The sequence below is a fragment of the Jaminaea rosea genome, assembly GCF_003144245.1.
Source record: "Jaminaea rosea strain MCA 5214 unplaced genomic scaffold BDZ90scaffold_14, whole genome shotgun sequence".
Lineage (NCBI taxonomy): Eukaryota > Fungi > Basidiomycota > Exobasidiomycetes > Microstromatales > Jaminaea > Jaminaea rosea.
The window spans coordinates 208,636-230,287 of NW_020289988.1; the positions used below are offsets into that span (position 1 = coordinate 208,636).

At 60.0% G+C, this 21,652-nt stretch overlaps 10 protein-coding genes across 10 annotated transcripts; 7 read left to right on the forward strand and 3 right to left on the reverse strand.

Moving 5' to 3' along the window:
• Window positions 1–598: 598 nt before the first annotated feature.
• BDZ90DRAFT_233986 (putative FEN1-fatty acid elongase) lies at window positions 599–2,160 on the forward strand. The gene is made up of 4 exons (XM_025506850.1): window positions 599–1,171; window positions 1,237–1,447; window positions 1,514–1,724; window positions 1,793–2,160. The coding sequence occupies exons 1-4, from the start codon at window positions 830–832 to the stop codon at window positions 1,905–1,907; spliced, it is 879 nt and encodes a 292-aa protein (XP_025360154.1). The 5' UTR covers window positions 599–829; the 3' UTR covers window positions 1,908–2,160.
• A 185-nt stretch (window positions 2,161–2,345) lies between these two features.
• BDZ90DRAFT_233988 (hypothetical protein) lies at window positions 2,346–4,507 on the forward strand. The gene is made up of 2 exons (XM_025506851.1): window positions 2,346–2,864; window positions 2,918–4,507. Exons 1-2 carry the CDS (start codon window positions 2,391–2,393, stop codon window positions 4,175–4,177), a joined length of 1,734 nt encoding a protein of 577 aa, XP_025360155.1. The 5' UTR covers window positions 2,346–2,390; the 3' UTR covers window positions 4,178–4,507.
• A 56-nt stretch (window positions 4,508–4,563) lies between these two features.
• BDZ90DRAFT_262193 (hypothetical protein) lies at window positions 4,564–7,515 on the forward strand (the record flags this gene model as incomplete). The annotated part of the gene is made up of 1 exon (XM_025508458.1): window positions 4,564–7,515. The coding sequence occupies one exon, from the start codon at window positions 4,564–4,566 to the stop codon at window positions 7,513–7,515; it is 2,952 nt and encodes a 983-aa protein (XP_025360156.1).
• Window positions 7,516–8,044: 529 nt separating this feature from the next.
• BDZ90DRAFT_246988 (putative YMC1-protein of the mitochondrial carrier family) lies at window positions 8,045–9,374 on the forward strand (the record flags this gene model as incomplete). The annotated part of the gene is made up of 5 exons (XM_025507584.1): window positions 8,045–8,147; window positions 8,213–8,319; window positions 8,498–8,877; window positions 8,943–9,081; window positions 9,153–9,374. The coding sequence occupies 5 exons, from the start codon at window positions 8,045–8,047 to the stop codon at window positions 9,372–9,374; spliced, it is 951 nt and encodes a 316-aa protein (XP_025360157.1).
• Window positions 9,375–9,711: 337 nt separating this feature from the next.
• Window positions 9,712–11,606, reverse strand: BDZ90DRAFT_243050 (iron permease FTR1). The gene is made up of 4 exons (XM_025507421.1): window positions 11,306–11,606; window positions 11,185–11,238; window positions 10,788–11,116; window positions 9,712–10,707 (listed from the first exon to the last, which is right to left on the reverse strand). The coding sequence occupies exons 1-4, from the start codon at window positions 11,342–11,344 to the stop codon at window positions 9,813–9,815; spliced, it is 1,317 nt and encodes a 438-aa protein (XP_025360158.1). The 5' UTR covers window positions 11,345–11,606; the 3' UTR covers window positions 9,712–9,812.
• Window positions 11,607–11,755: 149 nt separating this feature from the next.
• On the forward strand, window positions 11,756–13,616 carry BDZ90DRAFT_233991 (hypothetical protein). Its single transcript, XM_025506852.1, has 2 exons — window positions 11,756–13,457; window positions 13,535–13,616. Exons 1-2 carry the CDS (start codon window positions 12,122–12,124, stop codon window positions 13,576–13,578), a joined length of 1,380 nt encoding a protein of 459 aa, XP_025360159.1. The 5' UTR covers window positions 11,756–12,121; the 3' UTR covers window positions 13,579–13,616.
• A 271-nt stretch (window positions 13,617–13,887) lies between these two features.
• BDZ90DRAFT_67825 (hypothetical protein) lies at window positions 13,888–15,962 on the forward strand. The gene is made up of 2 exons (XM_025509773.1): window positions 13,888–14,286; window positions 14,351–15,962. Exons 1-2 carry the CDS (start codon window positions 13,970–13,972, stop codon window positions 15,921–15,923), a joined length of 1,890 nt encoding a protein of 629 aa, XP_025360160.1. The 5' UTR covers window positions 13,888–13,969; the 3' UTR covers window positions 15,924–15,962.
• A 609-nt stretch (window positions 15,963–16,571) lies between these two features.
• BDZ90DRAFT_209350 (RNA-binding domain-containing protein) lies at window positions 16,572–17,399 on the reverse strand (the record flags this gene model as incomplete). The annotated part of the gene is made up of 2 exons (XM_025504042.1): window positions 16,572–17,234; window positions 17,331–17,399. Coding segments are annotated over 2 exons (732 nt in total), but the record flags the coding sequence as incomplete, so codon positions are not given.
• Window positions 17,400–17,622: 223 nt separating this feature from the next.
• On the forward strand, window positions 17,623–20,549 carry BDZ90DRAFT_275796 (hypothetical protein). Its single transcript, XM_025508900.1, has 2 exons — window positions 17,623–17,870; window positions 17,951–20,549. Exons 1-2 carry the CDS (start codon window positions 17,816–17,818, stop codon window positions 20,305–20,307), a joined length of 2,412 nt encoding a protein of 803 aa, XP_025360162.1. The 5' UTR covers window positions 17,623–17,815; the 3' UTR covers window positions 20,308–20,549.
• Window positions 20,525–21,511, reverse strand: BDZ90DRAFT_233996 (acyl-CoA N-acyltransferase). The gene is made up of 2 exons (XM_025506853.1): window positions 21,233–21,511; window positions 20,525–21,154 (listed from the first exon to the last, which is right to left on the reverse strand). The coding sequence occupies exons 1-2, from the start codon at window positions 21,462–21,464 to the stop codon at window positions 20,694–20,696; spliced, it is 693 nt and encodes a 230-aa protein (XP_025360163.1). The 5' UTR covers window positions 21,465–21,511; the 3' UTR covers window positions 20,525–20,693.
• Window positions 21,512–21,652: the final 141 nt, after the last annotated feature.

The following is a 21,652-nucleotide window of genomic DNA, read 5'->3' on the forward strand; positions in this document are numbered from 1 at the left end:
GGCATCGGTGCCGGTAGCGTGAGATGCTGCGGCTGATCTACTGGAGGATGACGAAGATGCGCTCCTTATCGGCGCCACTGAGCATGGTGAGTGCCAGAGTGACGGCGGTCGCGTGACCGACGGCGAGCAGGCTATCGGCCTCCCGCTGACCCTCACGACACCGCCGAATGGCCGTACGAGGAGGGATTGCATGGTAGCATCGAATGAAGAGAAGGTAAAACGTCCAGGGTGGCAAGGCAGTAGTGTGACTCGTGGTCACGAGATAGCTTGACCCCCCTTTCTTTGCCCATCACTTGAGCGCCGCCGCTGCCGCCTAAACACGCTGGCCCGTGCCAGAAGCCTACAGGCCATCGGCGCTTTCGGCGAGGCGACGAGATGGGCGCAAGAGGCGAGGGACCTAATTGCTCGCTAGGACGATAAGGGTGCGCCGCGGCCATGACTAGGACACAGATTAGCCGGCGGGTCCCGCGCAGGGTATGCTCGAGATCTCATGAGCATCGAGAGATGATCGTCATGAAGCAAGCTGACTGAATTGGCAGGCTGGCTGCTGTCGGGCTTTGTGTCCTTGTGTTGAGTTGAGAGGTGGCCGCCGCCGCCGCCGGCTGGCATTCGGTCTTGCCATCTGCCTTGCACCCGCTCTCCTCTGCTGCACGCGTGCCTAACTTTTGGGGAGACCGGGGCGCGCCTCGCGACTCGAGGCCGGCTCTTCCTGGCTGAGCCCTGATGGATTTGCGTCCGTCCGAAGATTGGCTCCGCCGCCGCATCGCAAAAGAAACGCGCTGCCTTCCTTCCTTCAATTCTCACCCATCAACCACGTAGTCAACCAGCGATGGCATCGCGAACGCCCATCTATGATGCGCTAGCCAGCCTTGGCCCGGCATCGGTCCCCCGCTCCCTGGTCATCTGGGACCCTCCCGCGACTCCCCTCTCGACGATGACTTCGGCCTTTGCTGCGATTGCTACCTACCTCGCCGTCCTCTATGGCGGGTCCACGATTATGAAGGGCAGGCAGCCCTTTGGGTCCAGCTTGAAATTCCCTTTCCTCGTCCACAATATTGCGCTTACCATCGGAAGTGGGCTGCTGCTGGCTGTGATGCTCGAGGAGATCATCCCTATCCTCCGACATGGAGGATTCTTCTACGGCATCTGCCACGAAGCGGCGTGGACTTCGGTGAGCGCAGGACGCCAGGAATAAGCACGAATCTCAGCTGACCCTCGTCGCCCACCACTCCCCAGCGCCTCGAGACATTCTATATTATCAACTACTATTTCAAGTACTGGGAGCTCATCGACACCGTCTTCCTCGTCCTCAAGAAGAAGCCACTGCAGTTTCTGCACGTCTACCATCACTCGGCGACTGCGCTCCTCTGCTTCTCGCAGCTCCATGGCAAAACGTCGGTCTCGTGGTTCGTCATTGTGCTCAATCTGGCCGTTCACGTGGTGATGTGTGAGTGCGGGAGACACGGTTGCGGTAAGACGCGTCGACGCTGAACCCCACCATCCACCCTCGAAGACATGTACTACGCAGCATCGACTCTACGACTCCGTTTGCCTTGGAAGAAGGCCGTTACCATCCTCCAGATCAGCCAATTTTTCGGAGCCATCGGCGTTTGCGTATTCGCAGCTTACAGCCATTGGTCCTCTAAATGGGGATTGTCGAGACATGGAGGCTGTGCTGGGAAGGAGTACGCTGCGGTAGCTGGCGTAGTCTGCTTGACGAGCTAGTGAGCTGGCGTGGAGCAGTGAGAACATACCAGACTGCTTGCTGACTTGATCCTCTCTGCTGCCGTAGCCTGTTCCTCTTCCTCGGCTTCTATGCCAAGACGTACAAGAATGATGGCAAGAAGGGCGGCAAGAAGGTCGTGGCGAATGGTTCCGCAGCCAATGGCCACGCAAAGAAGCGGTGAAGCGTCGAGAGGGAGCAGGATGCTGGGCGTCGTCCGAGGAGATGAAGAGGGAGGCCGCGGCGACTCGTGCGGGAGCATTCATCGTAGAGGGGTCACCTCAGAATAACGCGGTACTGCGGTCACGTCAGGCATACACGTTTTTCGTACCATCTAGACGGCTCCTTTGGCAATGAGAACAGTTGCAGCGAGAGCGGACATGTAGCCAAAATCTCGAGAATTGCTTCTCACCAGACACAGCCTGACAAAAGACCAGTATGCTATTCGGATGAAGAGGAGGGAAAGCAAAGGAGGATAGATCAATGCGGACGGAGCCAGTCAAGGCCACGTGGCTTTGACAAGGTGGCGCGTGCGTAGTCGGCTGTGCCGCCTGTCCGCCCGTCTCTCCTCTTGGCGCCCTGGCGGCTTCCGATAACCGGGCCTCCTCTTTCCCTTCTTTCCACTCGTTGTTTCTATTAGCCTTATACCCATCTCTCTGACGAAAGCATGAATCAGCGCCCGCCGCAACAGCTCTCAGCGCAGGACCTCGCTCATTTCGAGTCGCTGGGTGTCTCCGACTCCACTACTGCCAGTCAGCAGCCAGCTCAGCAACCTCCTCTGCCTCAACAGGCATCCCGAAACCCATTTCTCGCTCCTCAGCCACACCACAATGCGCAAGATGACCTCGCGCAACTGTCCATGGCTCCTAGTGCAAATGCTCAGCCGCAGCAGCAACCACCGCTTGCCGGGCCGGTGACTGCCCCTGCTCCATTCACTGATCCTCCGCTGGCTTCGGGGCTGGATGCGGCAGCTGCGGCGCCACCAGCGGTCGCTCAACCCGCGCCTGCCCCCCCATCCGGGGCTCAACCCACGCCGGCTATGTCTCATGCTGCGAGATCCTCGCCGGAGCCAAAGGCGTGGCCGACGAAGGATGTGATGTTCCGCGGCCAGGAAAGGAAGATCATCATGCAGAATGAGAACGTGGGTGCCGTGCTTTCTCGTCTTCGTTTCCGCAGCTGACATCTCGCTCGCAGGGTCCCTGCTCCCTGATCGCCATCGCAAACCTCCTTCTCCTTCGCGGAAATATTATGCTCACCCCACCGGACCGCCCGCTGGTCAGCTACGACTATCTCTCGTCGCTCATTGCCGAGTACCTCCTCACGCAGCCCTCGACGACGGGCGGTTCGAATGGGGCTACTGGTGGTGGCGATGCTCTGGAGCGAGCTCTCAGCCTACTTCCACAGACTCGCCATGGCCTCAATTTGAATCCTAGTTTCCTCAGTAACGACGCCTTCCACTCTTCTGACGGCGGGTCGCAGAGTCTGGAGCTCTTCGAGTTGCTGGGCATCAAGCTCTACCACGGCTTCCTGCCCGACATGTCAGCGCCCAACAGCTACGAGCTGCTCACGCGCGCTGGATCCTACGATGCTGCGGTGGATGCCGTAGTGCAGGGAGACACTTTGGCTTCGCGCTTCTTTCGCGAGGGGCTTGGGGAGCAAGGCAGTCTGCGAGATCTTGCTAAGCGGGGAGGCGCCGCTGTCGTCGAGTCGACAGGCTGGGGGACCAGTGCGGAGAGAAAGGCACTCGCGGATGCTTTGGAGATTTCGCAATTCCTCGACGCCAACGCCTCGCAGCTCACCTATCCGGGTCTGTTTGCGCTCTCATCGCTGCCGGAGGGGACTCTTGCGACACTATTCCGCTTCAACCATCTCAGCGTGCTTTATCGACCCAGCACCGCCGATATACCCACGGACACGCGTGCGCCTCCCTCGCTGCTCACGCTAATCACCGACGAGTCGCTCATCGATGAGGAGCTTGCCGTCTGGGAGACATTGGCGGACGTGGACGGGTCAGGAAGTGGAGAGATCTTCGATGGGCGACTACGCCCACGACGCATTGAGCAACGGGCGGCACAGGCTCCAGCATTCAATCAAGCTGGTGAGGGGAACGAGGATGCCGACTTCGCTCTTGCGTTGCAGCTACATTCTGAGGAGCGTGATCGCGCCGAGCGAAGGCAGCAGCGCGACTATCAGCGACGACGAGGGCATGCACCTGGCTCTTCTCGCGACCCAACGAGCGAAGCTCGCGTCCAGCAGCAACAGCAGCAGCAGCAGCAAAAGCGGCACACCGGCTCGGGCAACCTCTTTTCTGCGTTAAAGGGAAAGAAGCAGCAGGCTCCCAGCGCGGCGTACACGAGCGCTCAGCAAGGGGCTGCGGATGACTTGGCGCCTACGAGCGAGGGGAGCGGGCGATACGATGGTGGGAAGACGAAGAAGGGGTGCGTTGTGATGTGAAGGAGGCCTAGCTGGAGATCCGAGGCATGTATATAGGCGGGAAGGGAACGTAGCAGATTGATACTATAGGCGCTCATTGACGGTTGTCTGGCGCTTGGAGGCTTATATCTATCCCGATGTCATCTTCGACTGGCTTCCAGTCTAGCAAAGAGCTGCAGCCAGTTCGATGTACTGTCACGCAGGCTCTCGTCGAGAATCTTGTTCGCGATACCTAGTAGGCAAGCGTGTTCGGCCACGTGGCGTGTTGGACTCGGGAATGCGGCGGAGCAGGGCACTCCCAGACTTCGCCCTCCGCTTCCTCCACTCGCTCCTGAGCAATCGACTTTCATTCTCATCTCATGATCCCATCGTCTAGAATGGCACTAGCACCTCAGTGAGGGAGTGGTATGGCGAGCGCCCTCCATCGCCTTTTCGCCGCTCGGAAGGCAAAGGCTGCAAAGAAGAGGGGCCAGCAGCAAGCGACGGGGTCTGGCGTTGCTGGCATCGCTGTCGAATCATCACGAAGAGTAGACTCACAAAGGCAGGAAGCAGGCTCTTCGCAAGAACGTGAATCATCATGGCAAGAAGCAGGCTCTTCATCGCCTCGCCTCACCACGCAATCCCTGCAGGGACCGCCAAGCCAGCGCTCCTCGCTCGACGCGTCCTCTATCCTGTCGGGCTCCATGTTGCGCAATGCCTCGGCGTCGAGGACAACGCAGGACGAGCAGCGTGAACCTGAGGAAGACGACGACGACCCTCAACTCTCACCCGTCTACCTGGGTCTCGCCAAATTGCCCTCTCTCCTCGCCAGCGCCACGCTGGTCGTCGTGCCGAGCAAGGAGGCGTATACGAGTGCTGGCCTAGACGAACGCCTCTTGGCCGAGCCTGCTTGGCTCTCTCTGTCAGCATACGCTCCCAGTCGACTATTCAGAGACCATTATCAGAGCCTCACCGTCGATGGTGATTCGTCTTGGCGATCTGTCTCCGTCGACCTGCATTTCAACGCGCCTGGCGAGGTGCTCTTCACATTGAGCGGTTCCTCCAAGAAGCAGTGGCAGAGAAGCTGCAAGGTACTCACAGAGACATCGGTGTATCGCTCTGCGCCGAGGGGATTTGAGATGGTCGGCAGGACGCAGCCTTCCTCGCGCAAGCTTACGCTGGTCGTGGTTGACGGGGTCGTCGCGCTGCCCGAGGATCTTCACATGAAGAGGAGCGACAGCAACGCTTCGAGCGCTGCTGCGCACAGCCCTGCTGCTCGCTTCGTCATCTCCCCTCCTCTGCACGACACCAACTCCAGCTTGTCTGGCACCCGCAACTTCTGGGCCGACGTGCTCTTGCTCCATGACCCACCGCCCTCGCTACACGCCCTCCGCTCAGCCCTCGCAGACGCGTACACCATCATCGCCACGATGACGCAAGAGTTCACGACGACCTTCGTCCTCATGCCGCACTTTGAAGAGTACAATCGATACAAGCTGCGCGACGGCATCCTAGCCAAAGCGTGGGAGTCGCTCGCTTCACCAGCCCTCGACGCTCTGGCGCCAGAGCAGAGGCGTCACCTCTTCCTCGCGATGGAGAATGTCATGCTCGGCTTTGCGCATGAGAGAGTCTTTCCCGCCCAAAGCGGGGAGGACAAGCTGGCATCGGTGTTGGAGACATACAGAGAGTGCCACGTCGGACTACGAGAGCTGGGAGCGACCACGCCTGCGCTGCTCAAGAGGCCGGCGAGGCTGCAGTCGGCGATCAATATCGTGGGTGCCTGGGCAGAGCGAGAAGGGGATATCAGCTCAATGTTGAAGGAAGTCTTGCTCAGCGCGCCTGGGCGCGACGTAGATAAACTGCGAGCGCTCGTCAATCCTGCCGCCCACACCCACCGCTCGTACGACTATGAACTCGGCCTCGACGCCGCGCAAGATGGACAGATACCCGCAGCATTCACGCCGCTTGACGTACTCGCCACGCTCCGCAGCGCAATCGACGCCTGCATGGCCGCCGCGGCTCGAGGCATGCCCATGACCTCGCCGTCAAGCAGCAGTCTGCCCCTGCTCGGCTCCAAGTCTGCCCCTGCGCTCAGCACAGACGACCTCCTACCCGTACTCGCCCACGTCGTCATTCAAGCCGCACCTACATTGATGACTACGCGGCTAAGATATGTACGCTCGCTTGGACTGTCCGACCTTACCGCGTCTGACCAAGAGTGGGCGCTCGTCACTTTTGAAGCTGTAGAGCGCTGGCTTTGCAGCGACCCACTCGGACTGCTGGGCGGCACGATCAAGGCGCGACCGAGCAATGCCCGCTCCGTGAGCTCGTCCTCGTCTGGTGGTGCAGATGAAGCGCCCCGCCTTCGTCGCCTCTCACTCCCCGCTACGGCCCTCTTCGATGGTTTCAAAGTACCTGGCGCGCCTGCAAGTGCGACAAAGGGCTCTCCGATCCTCGCCTCGGTCAGCCGCCACTCGAGTATACGGAGCGCGGAATCCGCGTCTACGCATTCTCGCCCACACAGCCCGCGTGGGGACCTCACCATACGCCCACAGATTATCACGAGGTCATCATGGCGTTCGGAGACCTCGCAGCCGACGTCGCCGACGCTGAAGGACGGCCACTCAATTCCACCTCGCCAGCTCGGTGTCTCTTCAGCGATGGCAAGATCAAGCAGCGCAACACGGCACGGCTCCTCCTCGCCGACATCGTCTGACATGGCGCGCGGCAAGAGCGAGGGCGCGACACGTCGACGATCGTTCGGGAGCGCGAGCGTCCTAATGGCTGCGCAGAGTCCGCCGCAAGAGGATTTGTCGCCACGCCTACCATCTTCGGCGACATCGTCTTGGCTTCCCTGGGCGTCATCGCAGTGGCCGTCTCTCTCTTACAGGACTGACACCACATCCTCGCGACCACCGCAGTCGAGCCCGGCAGCAGCGGCGTCGATGTCGGACTACGCCGCTTCATCGTCAGGTGGTGACATATCGCACATTTCCCTTGGCGGCGGCTCACGCGTGTCTCAGCCGCCCCTTGAGCCCTTCCCGAGCGAGTCGCCTACATTCCCGAAGATTACGGCCAAGCCGGAGCCTGCGCTCTCCTCATCGATCTCGTTCTCTGGCTCATCCTCACCGGCCGAACAGCGACGCCGCGTGCGGACTCGGTCGAGACTGCTCTCCAACCCTGGCGGTGGGGTGACCATCTTGCCTCCGAGAACCGCTGCTGCAGCCCCTGCTGGTCAGGGTCAAGAGGCAGAGACGCTGTCCTCAGCCGCGGTGCTCACCATCGAAGCGAGGGCTGTCCTTTCACGACCGCGCGAAAGAGCATCGGCTTCTTTCGTTGCGACGTCGGGCGGCGCTGCTGCGGAAAGGGATGCAGCGTAGTGAAAGGTAGCTGCATGACTTTATATCTGATATCGCTTTGGCATGAGACCTGTGTACGATTATGCAGGCGGGCGTCGTTGACGCTGGTCGGCTTTGACGAGCCTGCTGCAAGTTGCTTTTTGGGCTCTCTTTCATCCGCTCGAGCGTGCAAAGTTCTTTCGTTTGCTCGGTCGCCTCTTTCTTCGTCAACTTCTTCCTGAGCGCCTCTTGGCATCATCACCTTGAGTGTGCCCTGCTATTTTGGTGCAGCAGCGACGCCGGCTCTGCGTCGGTGTGGAGCGGGTCGGGCGGGGGGCATACCACGTGGTTGGAAAGCCTCGGCTAAATCAGATTCCGGGACTCAGAGGAAGCAGCCATGGCCGATTGCGCCTTCTCGTCTTACACATAGCTCCTCGACCTCATCTCGTGCAGTCTTCGGTGTCGTCTGGGCCTCACGACCTCTCGACTTGTCAACTTCGGCTCACTGCCGTCGATCGTATCTCCCTCGTCCGGTCTCTTCACTCTCCTCTAGTCGCCAATACAGCACGCAATGGGCGATAACAATAGCGGCTTCGGCCTGAGTAGGACCGCCAAGGATTTACTGAGCGGAACCACCGGAGGGATAGCTCAGGTCCTCGTTGGACAGCCATTGGGTTCGTTGCTGCCTCCTCCATCATTGCCTCTCCCGCCTCTCTGACACACACCCTTCGCTGGCTAGATCGCATCAAAGTCAATCTTCAGACTGCTCCACAGGGCACATATACCGGAATGGTCGACTGCGCATCGAAATTGGTCAAGAGAGATGGCGTCAGAGGTCTCTACGCTGTCAGTTGACTGCGAGACTTGGAAGGCCCCCTGTACGCGCGCTGACATCGGCCATCACCTCCTCGTCCCTCCTCTACCCCGCCGCTCTGGCCTTCCTGCTCATCGATCTGGCCCTCTTTCATGCCCCTGCTGCGGCCTCATTGTACATCATTGAACCCTCCCACCTCCTCAACTTCAGGGCACATTGATGCCGTTGCTCGGTGTCGGAGCCTGCGTGAGCGTCCAATTCTCAGTGGTTGAAGCCGTCAAGCGCTCCTTCGCATCGTCAAATGCCAAGAGAGCCGGAGCTACCTCGTCCGAGGCCCTCTCTGGCGTCGGCGCCAAGGCCTATCCGCTCTCCTCTGCACAGCTCTATTCGGCCGGTGTGGCCGCAGGTCTCGCCAATTCATTCCTCGCAGCACCCATCGAGCACATCCGTATTCGACTGCAGCTCCAGACGGACGGTGCCTTCCGCGGGCCTGTGGGCTGCGCCAAAGCCATCGTTTCGTCCAATGGCGTCCCTGGCCTTTTCCGCGGTTTGGTCCCTACTCTCGTCCGAGAAGGTCACGGTATGGGCATGTGAGTCGAGGCTAGACTCGCCCGTGGCGGTCGCACGTCCTGACCACCCTTCTTGCCTCGCACAGGTACTTCCTCATCTACGAAGCTGTCGTCGGCTACAAGCTTCGCAAGGACAACCTCTCGCGGGCCGAGCTTCCCAGTTTGTGGGCAATGCTCGGTGGAGCTACATCTGGTCCCCTGCTGTGGTTGGCCGTGTATCCAGTGGTGAGTGTCCTCTTTCAAGCGTCTCAGTCCTTGTGTGAATGGCTCCGCTGATCCATCTACGGGCTAAACAGGACGTGCTCAAGACTGTCTGGACTACGCAGCCGCTGGACCCGGCGCAGCGAAAGTACAGCAGCTTGGCCGCGTGTGCAAAGTCGATCTACGCGCAAGGCGGCTGGCGCGGCTTCTTCCGAGGTCTTGGGCCCACCTTGACCCGAGCTCCCATCTCCAACGCTGCAACGTTCGTGGCTTACGAGTGGGCTGCGAGGAACCTCGAGGGGTACGTGCGCGAGTGAGGAGATCGTTGAGAGGAGGGGAACAAGTGCTGCGGCGCAGACGAGGTCGTAGGGGGTTGGAGGACTTGCGTCGCGGAGGGTACGCCCCGCCTACACTGCATGAGAGAGGGTCGACGAAGCAAAAGGCAACGGGACTTTTGCTCTCCTTTGTCGCACAAGAGAGACTTCAACGCATGCATAGACTCATTGACAACCTGACTTCAGCGTGACCTGGCCAGCTCGGACGACCAGGCGGGAAAGAATGTCTACGTGATCGGCGGGGACGGCGCGTCGATGAGGCCGATTTTGCGTCCCTCATCAACCCGTGTCAAAACGTCCTGATGTGAGGCGCGAGAGGCAGACGGTGACGGTGGGGGATGAATTTCAATCGACGATAAACTAGCGACAGAAGGAGGAGGGTGCAATGGTGGAGGGTGAAGGGTGAGGGAAAGCGCGCGCTTAAAGGACTACGGCTTGCTTCTTTTGGCCGGGAAGACGCTTCTCCTTGGCCATGATGTACACGAGCCACGCCACGACGACGATCCAGTAGAAGACGTAGCCCAGGATCGAGCCAAGCGTACCCGTGTTGTTCCAGCCTACGAGAGCGTTGAGCAATCCCCAGCCTCCATCGTTGTTCTCGGGATTCGCATAATCTAAATGGAATACGTAGTTGAGGGCATCGAAGCTTCCGTTGCCGTCTCCTCCCTCTGCTGCGCCATCTCCGACCTTTTGAACGTAGCGGTAGAACTGGAAGTAGTAGATGCAGCGCGAGAAGAGTCCTGCAGCGATGAGGAGAAGGAGGCACGTCGAGAAGAGCAGGAAGATCTTGATCTTGCCAAAGCCACCAGCACGGAAGACGATGTAGCCAATGAGGAAGCCGCAGGCGAGCCCGACGATGGCGGCGAGGGGGATCGAGGTTGCAGGAAGGCCGAGCGATACGCCACCGACAAAGACCACTGCCTCGAGTCCCTCACGGAGGGTGGTGACAAAGGGAATGGTGAAGAGGATGGTGCTGCCACGGTTGGCTTTGCGGAAGGGGGCCTTGATAGCCTCAAGGATGCGCGAGCCCAGAGAAGCTTTGCCAGTCTCGGCGTTGGTGAGGTGTGGCACACGCTCCGAGGCAGGCGTGGTAGCGGGCACGTCCTTGGACTCGACGCGCTGCACCATGCCAGCGACGGCGATATTGTCTTCGACCTGAGACGAGTTGAGCTTGCCGGCGAAGGCCTTGTTCATCTTGCGACGCCACTTTGCCTTGGATTGATCGGCGCGAAGGATGGCGAGGGACATGGGCGTGAGGAGCAGCGTGGCGATGAGGCAGAAGATGCCCTCCCAGAGCTCTTCGGCCTTGGCGTACCTGAGCGAAGGCGGAGGGTGTGGGAAGGTTAGGATCAGTCTTTGCACTTGAGTCATCTACGAGCGCTGGACTACACGCACAAATCATTGGACTGAGTGTAGAAGACGGCCAGGAAGATGGCACCAATGATGAAGGCGATGCCCAGACCGCAGCCGGCACCGAGGAGAACGAGTTTGCGCAGCTTCTTGATCAGGACACGTCGCTCGGCATGGTTCGCGTCAATCTCAGCGTCGGCGTTGCCATTGACGTTGGTCGACGAGGTGCTGTCGTTGGGCCCGATAGCCTCCTTGCGCTCTTCGCTGCTGCCGTTGGGCGTGGAAGCTTCCTTGCTCTCCTCGCTGTTGCCGACCGTAGAGGAAGCAGAGCTCGACTTGGAGTCGGGCAGCAGGTCGTGAGCCAGGGATTCAAGCTGTGGGTGCGAGGTGCGAGGATCAGCAACATTTCTTACTGTCGTCGTCGTACGCTCGTCGCGCTCACCATGCCCATGAGCGTGCCCACAACGAGAGCAGCCTCGAGAGACTCGCGGAACGTCTGCGGCGAGAGGGCGGTAGAAGTCAGCATCCATCCCCTCTGTTCATGGCCCTCGCTGCGAGCTCACGATGAAAAAGATCGAAGGTGCAAAGACGTTCTGTCCCATCTTGTCGGACGTCGATTGTTGTTGGTGGTAACGATGAGAGAGGGGGGGAGAAGAAAAAAGGCAGGCGTGTGAGCTCAGACGATTTAATCTAATCAGTTAGGGCCAAAATCGTGGCTGCTTTGCCTGCAGCTCGCCTGGTCCCGCCCTGGTCTCGCCCTTTTTCCTCTGCTGCTCTCGCGCCGTCCATTGCTCCCGTCGGCGAGGAGCGGGATGAGAGTCGGCGGCACTTGTTCACGGCCGGGAGCTTCGAGCGTGAGAAGAGGGCAAGGCAGGAACAGCTAGCGTAGAGAGATGGCAATGACTGACTCTTCGACCGACTCTGCAGCCCCGCGCTTACCCTGGTGTCGTTTGTCGCCTTCGTTGCTCGCTCGTTGCACTTGGTGGCAGGCGGCCGGCAAAGTTGGCTAGGTGCCGCCGGTCAGGTTAGCCCAGCCCAAAGTCAAAGTCGGCGGGTCGCGTCGCGGCGGCGACGGGAGCAACTCTGCACGCTCTGCAGCAGCACAGTCGCGCCGTGCGATGCCGTGCCGCTCTGCTTGGACCTCTTCGTCACTCACATCATCCATCCAACCTCGCCGCCCACCGCAATCGACGTCCTCCAGCATATACTCTACAGCTCCCTGGCGCGCTTTGCCGCGCTTCATCCGCGCTTCATCCAACTAGAGTAGCATTCACGCAAACTCACTAATCATCTAGCGTACATCCATCGGCGTTCCAACGCAAGCAGCTCTTCTCTCTTCACTCAACTTCATCTGTCGTGGGAGCAGGCCTCCTTCCTCCATGACCGACAAGGGCAGCGCTGGACGTAGTGGTGGTGTCTGGACATCTTCCCGCGTGGCACAGAGGAAGGCAGAGGAGCCTGCTGCGAGCAGGCTTGCCTCCTCGTCCGCTTCAAGATGGGCGACCAAGGCTGGTGGGGACAGTAGTAGTGCTGCGGGCCCTTCGAAGCCGGCAAGCAGCTCGACGGCCAGTCGATGGGCTACTCCGGGGCCATCGAGCAAGTCAGCATCCGATGCCCAGCCACCGCTCTCGCCATCCCCAGCCGCCGCACACGCAGCCACCCCGCCCGCAGCGATGCGCCGTAGAGACGACTCACAACGTCTGGGCGTGGCCATCGACCCCATGTCCCTCATCGCTTCCCCTAGCCGCGGCATTCAAGGCGCAGAATCGACGACGCTAGGCTCATCAGGCGAACAGGACCTCACCAATGCAGCAACGCAGGCTCGCTACCGCGAGTATGTCTCCAAGCGCATCGCGGCGCATTGCGAGCGGTATCCGCAGCCCTTGGAGTTCTATGTCCCTCCGACTGGGATCGACGCAATGGACGACGAGCAAGCCATGCTACGTCGTCAGGCTATCACAAGTCTAGATGAGATCCTTCTCCTCGTCCGCAAGCTGAGGGAGGGCGTCGTGGCTAGCAGAAGAGGGGACGCAGCTGCCGTGGAGGTGTACCATCTCGCCCTCTTCCTCGCAGTCGTCACACTCAACAAGGGCCAGATCTCGGCGGCGATTCATCGAGCAGTCTTCGACTTGTATCCGAGCATATCGGTCGCTTCCTCCTCATCTCCCGCCTGGCCATCCGTCGCCGCAGACTTCGCCTCGCTTCGCGACTCTCAGACCCGTCACGCTGCGCGCAATGACACGCACCTCTTCGTGGACTCGAAGGAGACTCGCGAGCATACAGCCTCACTGCTCTTGCTCTCGCACACTTGTTTCGACTCCAAATCGTCACGCGGCTCGCTCGAGGATGACTTCATGCAGCTGCAAGCACGGGTAGTGGATGCGTTGAGCCTGGACGTAGAGCGGGATGGCGGGCTGACGGACCACCTCCTCTTGGCATCAGAGGTGGATCGCCTCATCCGACAGGGCAATGTTGTACAGCTCCGCCGCCTGCTCATTGGCCAGCATCGCACTCTGCCGACTTCGGTTGCACCAGGTCGCCGTCTAGCTGCTCCGACGGTGTACCAAGCCATGCTCCTCTCTCAGGCTTTGCCGCGCTGCAGAGCAATGGCATGGGCGCAGCTGCGAAAGGTGTATATGTCAGTGCCGCTACCGAAAGCGAGCCAGGAGGAGGATGCGCGGACGCTGGCTGCTCGTATGGGTGGGCTGGCTCTTGGTGAGGGTGGTCGGGAGTCGTGGCTTGAGAAGGTTCTGCTCATCGACTGTGAGCTCCTTCCGCCACCGCCCTGCAAGGCGACGCAGCATGCTCGAGACGCCACGCCGGACGAGTGGGATGAGAGCGGCGCAGACGTCGGAGAAGCTCAGTGGCTGAGAGATCTGAGAGCTAGACGATTGGCTGCAGTCTTCCGACAAGTGGGCCTCACTGAAGGAGTGACTACGGACGCCTCAGCCGCTCCAGGCTTGATCGAGGAGAGCCTCCTTCCTTGGCAAGGGCGCATCTCCTCGCTCCAGTCTGGACAACGGAGCCTGAAGGTGAGGTGAGCTTGAGAGTGTGCGCAGGATGGACCGCATCTGTATTATATTATTCGCACTGTACTACCATGTCATTATTGCTGAGATCACCACCTTCCTCTGATCGCGTCGTGTGGGCGTACGGGGTCGCGGGTGTGCGTGCGTGTCGTGTGGGAGCCGGCAAATATCGGCGGTCTGTGCGCTCGTCTCTCGCCGATGCCGAAGCCGGACTGCGCCTTGACAATTCGCTACTTCTATCGACTCACGATCCATCTGCCATCCACAACGATGGACGGCGCCACGCCTGTCGGCAGGGTTTCGCGAGCATCGAATAGCCGCGGAAGTCCCCAAGCATGGCCGGCAGCTTCTTCGTCGTCGTCCTCTGCCATCGCTCGTAGTCTCAACTCCTCAACTGGTCGCTCCTCCTCGCGCGGCCGCCGCGAAATCGAGGCAGAGCAGTGGTACACCGGCTCAACGTACGACTACACAAATCCAGACCAGATTAGCGACTGGCTGAAATGTGCTATATGCCTGTGAGTGGGCTTCCTCCTCCAGATACGCTGCTTTGCGCCCCAATTGACACCTCTGTCTTCGCAGCGGCCCCTTCGTCGAGCCGTGCTCGTCCTCAACATGCTCTCACACATTTTGCAGGCATTGCATCACGCAGCACCACAAGACGCTGGCACAAGTCTCTGCTGCCGGTCCCTCGTCTGGCATGGACGACATGCCGCTGCCCTGCCCCTCATGCCGAACTTTGAGCAAGCTGTCATCCTTTGCGGCCACCTCCCCACCCCTGCTCAAGGGGCTTGTCGATAGTCTCGAGGTGTTCTGTCCTGCGTTCGACAAGGGCTGCAACTGGACCGGCGAGAGATCTATGCTGGGCTACCACTTGAGAAAAGACTGCCAGTGGGCAGGAGCGACGGAAGGACGGGTCAAAGGCGAGGATGAAATCTCTTCTGTGGAGTGCAGCCACTGCCAGGAAACAATGGCACCTAACGATATGAGCAACCATCTCGACAAGGATTGCGCGGAGAAGATCGTTTCCTGCACCATGGCCATCTATGGCTGCTCATGGAAAGGTCCACGAGCAGCTCTGTCACGTGAAGAGGACGAAATTCAGACATCACAAGCCCACAGATGCTCTCTGCTACCCCTCCGCCCGTTCCTCGAAGCAACACAGGCCCGTCTACAGGCCCTCGAGGACGACAATAGCGCGCTTCGTAGAGAAGCCGAAGACGCAAGAAGAGCGCAGCAGGAGAGTCAGGAGCAGCTGCGTGCGTGTGTGCAAGCATTGGGCAAGTGGGTGGGCGGCAATGAGGCGGCAGAGAGCTTCCAAGCAACGCGAGGTCGAAGGACATCTGATCTACCGGCTCGCGGCGAGGACGGAATCGAATGGCCCTTTGAGAACGAGATTGCGGATGACGCACTCGAGGAAGATCTGGAGGCAGGGCTCCAAAGAACCAGAAGCGCATCATCGACATCGTCGACGCAGGCGAGTGGCTCACAAGCACGTCCGCCTCGCCGCAGCAGCAATCATGCCGTCCTCCCCTCGTGCTCCCGCCTCGAGAGCACCATTGGCTCCCTGTCGGCCACAACATCGACGCTCTCTACGCAACAACGGGACCTCTCCCAGCTCGTACACGACAGTCGCAGAGAGTCAGCGATGGCGGCAATGGAGGTGGCGAGACTGGCCGATGAGATGACCGGGTTTAGGATTGCGCTGCACAATGTGGCTAGGCACGTACAGGGTAGGGGCGCCGGTGTGGCCTCACCGCTACGGACACCTGTGTCGTCGGCGGCGGCGGCTGCGCAAGGGAGCAAGCATGACCCTAGTGGAAGCGCTCAGGCCGAGCAAGCTGCGAAGGCAACAGGACCCACGGTTCCTCCTCCCGCAACAGAACCTGGAGCCGCGGCTGCAGCGTCACCTCTTGCCGGCGGCGGCGGGCCGCTTCACCACCACCATTACTACATTCCGCATCACCAGCACCCCTCACACCACCTTCATCCCCTAGACATGCCCATGGGCATCCCTTTCTACGGACCTCTGCCCTACGGTGCCGGCCACGATGTCAGGTCCCCGCCAGGTGCACATCCGCTCTCGATGCCTGGCTACGCGTCTCACCCAGGCATGCGCCGCTACTGGTCGGGCTTTGAGCAGACAAAGTTGTAGAGTGGGCCGATGATGAATTGTCGATGATATGATGAGATGATGTTACGGCGTTGTCCCTGCCCTTAAGGAAAATCGACCTCAAGACGTGCTCGCGAGGGGACATCGCGAGCTGGGAAGGCGGGTGAATGCGCAGTTTGGGAACGGACGCAAAATTTCCAGAGTGCGTTGATGAGCAGCTCGACAAAGGCAGCGAAGGGCGCCATACGGGCCGAGAAGCTGCCAACGGGGGCGTAGAATTGCTGCTGTTCTTGTCATTTGCTCTCCACTTTCCATACTATCTTTGGACTCTCAACAACCGTTGACTTTCCTGTCGACTTGCGCGCCTGTTGTGGGCATGGTTCGCAAACCGATGCGGCCAAGCTGGTATAACCAAAATCCGCTATTCTCGTCATTCAAGGGTGCTATTAGTACAAGGGGCCCCCTCTTGGCTCGTTACCTACATGCCTACACCTTCACAACCATGCTCGTCTGCTACTCCCTGCGCGGCGGGCTACGACTGCGCGCTCGATCTTCCGCGGTCTGCCATGCCCTCATCTTTTCACCATCCCCTGCACCGGCCTCATCGTCTGCCTTCTCTCTCGCATACTCCTTGCGACTTCCGGCATCCGGTCCATCCTCGCCTGTCGGCTTATTCTCGCCCGCATACTGGTCGCGAGGCTCCTCGTTCGTCGCGTCCCCATCCTCGCCTCGGGGTCCGCTCCTCCAGTTTCCGCTACTCTTGCCCTTCTTCCAGCTGGGCCCATCATCGCTGCCGCCATTCTCTTCCGCCAACTCCTCTTTCCATCCCTTCTTGCCACCACCCTTTTCCTTCTTCATGCGCAGCTCCACTGCCAGCTCGTGGTTCAGCTGCCTGACGAGAGAGCCGCTCGCTCTGATGATGTGCATAAAGTTGCAGTGTCCTCCTCGATTGCACTCTTTTGTCTCATTCTGCCTGCAGCACGCCTCTCTGAAGTCGGTTACAGGGCTCAGCTCTGCAAAGAGCGGCCTTGCGTTGTACCACTTATTGTTGAGCGCATCCACTGCCCTTTGAGCCTCGTCCTCCCACTCATAGCGCGCATACACGTTGCCGATCAGGTGGTCACCTACATTGTCGCAGACGTGCATCTCAACAAGCTGACCGTACTCTGCGAGCTGGCAGAAGAAGTCCTCGTAGAAGTCGTCAAAGTCGTCTTGGATCTCGTCGTCGCTGAGATTGGCGTCGGGCTTGGAGTAGCGCGGATTGGAATAGACGTTGGCGACCATAATTGTCTGGGAGAAGGCAGGCTTCGTGTGCTTGCGTGAGCAGCGGTCGCCATGGCGGCATGCTCCGATCTGTGCGAGGAGCGAGGAAGAGTAGATGTCAGTCAGTCGTGTGACCAGAGGCGTGGATGTATTTGGGCGCGGGACAACCCTGAGGCGACGTCTCACCTTGTAGTAGAACGAGCAATTGACCTTGTCCTGCTCAGTGCCATAGATGCTGGCAAGATGAGAAGCCATCTTGGGCGGGAGCTGGGATAGTGGTGATGGTGGTGGTGGACAAGAGCTGAGCATCCGAGGCGAAGATCAACGTCTCTCGGTCGTCGCTCGCTTTCCGCTCGACCTCAAACCACGTGGCAACAAGATCTCAATCGGCGGCCTCGGCGGGCGGGCGGGCGGGCGGGCGGGCGGACGGGGTCAAGGAAGCGCCCATCGCAATCGCGTGCCTCTTGCTTCCGTGCCAACACCTCCATTTCGCCGCGACTACCAGTACATCAGCGGCGCAGCTGTCGTCGCTGCAGCTGCCCTGCCTCATCCCTCGCCTTCAGTGTGCGCGCGCGAGGTCAACAGCTCGATTGCTCGCCATCGTCGTCGCATGTCGCTTTGCTGCTGCAGTTGCTGAGCGCTGAGCATCGCGACGCCAAGCGGCGCGAGCCATGACGGTCAGTCATCGCAAGACAAAGGTCGCAGCAAAGCCAGATGACCAGACGGGTGAGTGTCACGCGCGATCGAGATATCTCTCTCAAAATGTGGCACGAACTCACATCTCGATTCTCTTGCCCGCCCACTAGCCGCCGAGCCCGGCGTTCAATACCACTGCGACGTCTGCGAAGCGGACATTACCCTCACGGTCCGTGTTCGCTGCGCTGGGCCCTGCAAGGAATTCGATCTCTGCGGAAGCTGCTTTTGTTCAGGCGCTGAAGGCAAGCAGCATAAGGCATGGCACGACTACCGCATCGTCGAGCAACATGCGTATCCCATCTTCTGTCCGGACTGGGGTGCCGACGAGGAGCTGTTGTTGATCGATGGCTGTCAGACGTATGGGCTGGGAAACTGGGCAGATATTGCTGATCATATCGGCAACCGGTCCAAAGAGGAGGTAGAGGCGCATTACATTGCCGTCTATGTTGAGGGTAGAGATGGGACCAGAGAGGGGGATGAGAGGGCCGAGTCGCGACTGCAGCAAGCACTCTCTCAGCAACCTCCGACTCGCCGCCAGCTTCCCCTGGTTGAGCCCAACATGAACTTCGTCCCGCGCATATCAGCCGACGACTTCCATCAGGCGAAGCGCCAACGGATCGTCGACTTGCGCACTAAGCAGGCTACCATGCCCATCGCAGGTACCAAGGGGACCGCTCCGCCGAAGCCCCTTGTCTCAGCGCCTACTTCGCACCATGAGCTGAGCGGCTTCATGCCTGGTCGACTGGAGTTCGAGACTGAGCATGAGCAGGATGCAGAGGTGCTCACCAAGGACATGGAGTTCGGCAAGGTGTACCGATTTGGTGGAGAGCTGCTGCCGAGCGAGGAGCAGGCATTGGGTGGAAAAGCTGAGCAGGGGAGATCAAGAATGGAAGCGAGCGGGCGAGGAGGCGTGAGCAGCAGAGGAGCAGGCGCTGGTACTACTTCAGGCGCGTCAGGCAAGGGCTTGAGCGGGCGAGAGGACAAAGAAGAAGACGATGCTGCAAGTCAGTCGCACGACGCCGCCAAGGCCGATGACGATGACGGTGACAAGGACGAAGACGATGCAGACGAGACCACCGATGCCAAGGAGACCAAGGACGACGATGACGGCGAGGACGCAGCCGACGAGACGCAAGATACCACAATGGCCGCCCCCACTGCATCAGACGCCCCACCTCCTTCTCAAATGCCCGCAGCAGCAGCCCCTCCTCCCGCCGACAGCACCGAATCGACTGAACGCCCACCCGCAGATTGGGACGAGGATCCAGCGGACCTCGAGCTCAAGCTCATGATCCTGGAAATGTACAACGAACGCCTAGAACGACGCACGGAGCGCAAGTCTGCTATCCTTGAGCGAGGACTCGTTGAGGTCCGCCGCAGAACAGCAGCAGAGCGGCGTCGCTCGAAGGAAGATCGAGACTTACTTCAGCGGGTGCGGCACTTCTCTCAGCTGCAGACTCCGCAAGACTTTGAGGACTTTTACGAGGGGCTCTGCTATCAGGAGACTCTGCGGCGGCTGGCGATGCGCTTGCAGGAGTATAGAGGGGCCGGGCTGATGACTCTGAGTGAGGCGGCGCGCTACGAGCATGATAAGGAGGAGAGGCTGAGGAGATTGCAACAGATTGCCGATGGGGAGTACGTCCCGCCTGCGGGAAGCTCGGCAGCTGCGGCCAATGCTAAGCGTGGGTCGACGATCATTCGCAAGCCGGGGGCGAGGGACAGCGAGACGCCCTTTGGCGACGACTTCGACGAAGTGATCGGCTCCTCAAGCTCGGCACCAGCGGGCACAGCACCTTCTTCGGCAGGCAAGCCTCCCGCACCGGCTCAGCCTTCGACCAGCAAACGCAACGCGAACGACAAGGATGGTCCACCCAAATCGCCTCGCAAGCCTCCCCGTCCATTAGACCTCTCCTCGCACCCCTCGCTGCACCTCCTCACCCGCGCAGAGCAGAACCTCTGCTCAGTGCAACGCATCCAGCCGTCGGCATTCCTCGTCATGAAGAAGGAGATCCTGACCGAATTCATCCGTCGCAATGGTCGGATGTCTCGGCGTGAGTCAAGGGTCTTGTTCAAGATGGACGTGAATAAAGTCGGGAAGGTCTATGATTTGCTGGAGGAGCAGGGCTACTTGGAGGCGGCCAAGAGCTTGGGGTGGGATGGAGGAGCTAAGGGGGTGGGCACGCCTCCGGGTTGGAAGCCGCCGGCCGCAAGCAGTGATGCTGATGGGGCAGTAAACGGGTCGTCATCAGCAACGACGAACGGGCGGCACGTCAACGGCAGTACAAGCACGCCTCCTCCTCAAGACGCTGCAAGTCGTCCGTCCCCTTCAGTCGGCCCTTCGCCGCTCAGGCACCTGGCTACAGCCGATGACACTCGTGCTGGACCCTCACCGCTGCAACATCAGCAGAATGGCGGCGGAGCGCAACGACAGCAGGCATCTCCCTTCCGGCCGACGGCAAGAACATGATGCCCAGCATCACTCAACCTCACCCCTCCTTCTCTGCATCTACGCCGCATGAGATCACCTGACCGCCTTCCCCCACTTCCTCTGCCCCCGCCCCTCGCCCAGCTAGTCGGGCTGGACGATTTCCAATTGCACAGCGCGGCGTGTGTCTCTTGTGTCCCTCTGCCCTCTTTCATTTGTTCGCCAGCTACCCGTGTAACAACAGTAAAGCAAATACTAAATGCGCTTTTGCAACATCACCATTGCTCCCACTCTGATAGATTGATGCGTGATTGATTTGAAGCCTGAGCTCGATGACAATGCGACACTGGCGCAAGCCTGCTCCGCGGCTACGGTGCCTCTTCTCCACCACTCTGAACCAAGTTCTTCTGCCCCTTCAGCGCACCACGTCACGCCTTTCTTTCGAGCAACACTGCACTCCTCGGCTCTACACCCTTCCTATAGTACTCTGGCAAGGTTTCTCCCTCCTCAAACCCTTGCTTCTTATAAAACTCCCTCGCCTCCTCGTTACTCGTCTGCACATGCAGGTACACCGACCCCACGCGATACTTCTTCGTCGGCCTCGGCGGTGTCGGAGCAGCCGCCGCCTTCGAGGGAGGGGACTTGGCTGCTGCTACTGGCGCCTTGGGAGCGGGGGCGGTCGGGTCTTCGAGGGTGACCTCGCTGCCAGGGGAGAGGTGGGTGAGGAGGTTGCTGACGAGGGAGCGGGCGATTCCGAGGCGTCGATAGGGAGCAAGTACGCCGAGGGTCATGATGTAGACCTTGACTTCTGGTCGGAAAGTGGAGGAGGACGAGGAAGGGTACTCGAAGCGGCATACCAGGTTGCCTACGGGAATGTCATTGAACAAGGCTGGCGAGGAGGGAAGGGAGAAGACAGTCAGCTACTCCACTCCGCCGCAAACTCCGTTCGTCAGCATCGTGTACTCACCAAGCTTGTTCACCTCGCGCTTATCCTCATGCAGCGCATCCTTGTAGAACGTCTCGCTATACCTCACGGGGAAGAGGACGGAGTTGAGCTTGCGCAGCTGCCCAACATTATTCGGCGTCAGCTCCGCGAAGGCGATGCGGTGTTGCGTCGTCGACTTAAGGGGAGCTGCGGGTCGTGACGGATAGGTTTGAGGAGGCAGAGATGATGAGGCCGAGGCTGTAGCGGCGGCCATGATATCGACGCAGGTGATGATGGTGAGGAGAGTAAAGCGGCGCGCTTTCGACAGTGATTGGCGATTGGCCTTCCGCCTCCGCCTCTCTTTGGACCTTCGCGTCGCCGTCGTCGCCCAAGGATGATTGCCGCGTGGCTGTGGAGCGAGGCGCTCGAGCCAGGCCCACCGGCCAGCGGCCTCCGCCTCGA

Coding starts and splice junctions, on each gene's coding strand:
- BDZ90DRAFT_233986 (XM_025506850.1), top strand. CDS start 830: ATGGCATCGCGAACGCCCATCTATGATGCGCTAGCCAGCCTTGGCCCG. Junction 1,172..1,236: donor ACGAAGCGGCGTGGACTTCG/GTGAGCGCAGGA, acceptor ACCACTCCCCAG/CGCCTCGAGACATTCTATAT. Junction 1,448..1,513: donor GGCCGTTCACGTGGTGATGT/GTGAGTGCGGGA, acceptor CCACCCTCGAAG/ACATGTACTACGCAGCATCG.
- BDZ90DRAFT_233988 (XM_025506851.1), top strand. CDS start 2,391: ATGAATCAGCGCCCGCCGCAACAGCTCTCAGCGCAGGACCTCGCTCAT. Junction 2,865..2,917: donor TCATCATGCAGAATGAGAAC/GTGGGTGCCGTG, acceptor TCTCGCTCGCAG/GGTCCCTGCTCCCTGATCGC.
- BDZ90DRAFT_243050 (XM_025507421.1), bottom strand. CDS start 11,344: ATGGGACAGAACGTCTTTGCACCTTCGATCTTTTTCATC. Junction 11,239..11,305: donor CACCTTCGATCTTTTTCATC/GTGAGCTCGCAG, acceptor CTCTCGCCGCAG/ACGTTCCGCGAGTCTCTCGA. Junction 11,117..11,184: donor TGGGCACGCTCATGGGCATG/GTGAGCGCGACG, acceptor TCGCACCCACAG/CTTGAATCCCTGGCTCACGA.
- BDZ90DRAFT_233991 (XM_025506852.1), top strand. CDS start 12,122: ATGACCGACAAGGGCAGCGCTGGACGTAGTGGTGGTGTCTGGACATCT. Junction 13,458..13,534: donor TATGGGTGGGCTGGCTCTTG/GTGAGGGTGGTC, acceptor CCGCCCTGCAAG/GCGACGCAGCATGCTCGAGA.
- BDZ90DRAFT_67825 (XM_025509773.1), top strand. CDS start 13,970: ATGCCGAAGCCGGACTGCGCCTTGACAATTCGCTACTTCTATCGACTC. Junction 14,287..14,350: donor CTGAAATGTGCTATATGCCT/GTGAGTGGGCTT, acceptor CTGTCTTCGCAG/CGGCCCCTTCGTCGAGCCGT.
- BDZ90DRAFT_275796 (XM_025508900.1), top strand. CDS start 17,816: ATGACGGTCAGTCATCGCAAGACAAAGGTCGCAGCAAAGCCAGATGAC. Junction 17,871..17,950: donor AAAGCCAGATGACCAGACGG/GTGAGTGTCACG, acceptor CCCGCCCACTAG/CCGCCGAGCCCGGCGTTCAA.
- BDZ90DRAFT_233996 (XM_025506853.1), bottom strand. CDS start 21,464: ATGGCCGCCGCTACAGCCTCGGCCTCATCATCTCTGCCTCCTCAAACC. Junction 21,155..21,232: donor GCGCGAGGTGAACAAGCTTG/GTGAGTACACGA, acceptor CCTCCTCGCCAG/CCTTGTTCAATGACATTCCC.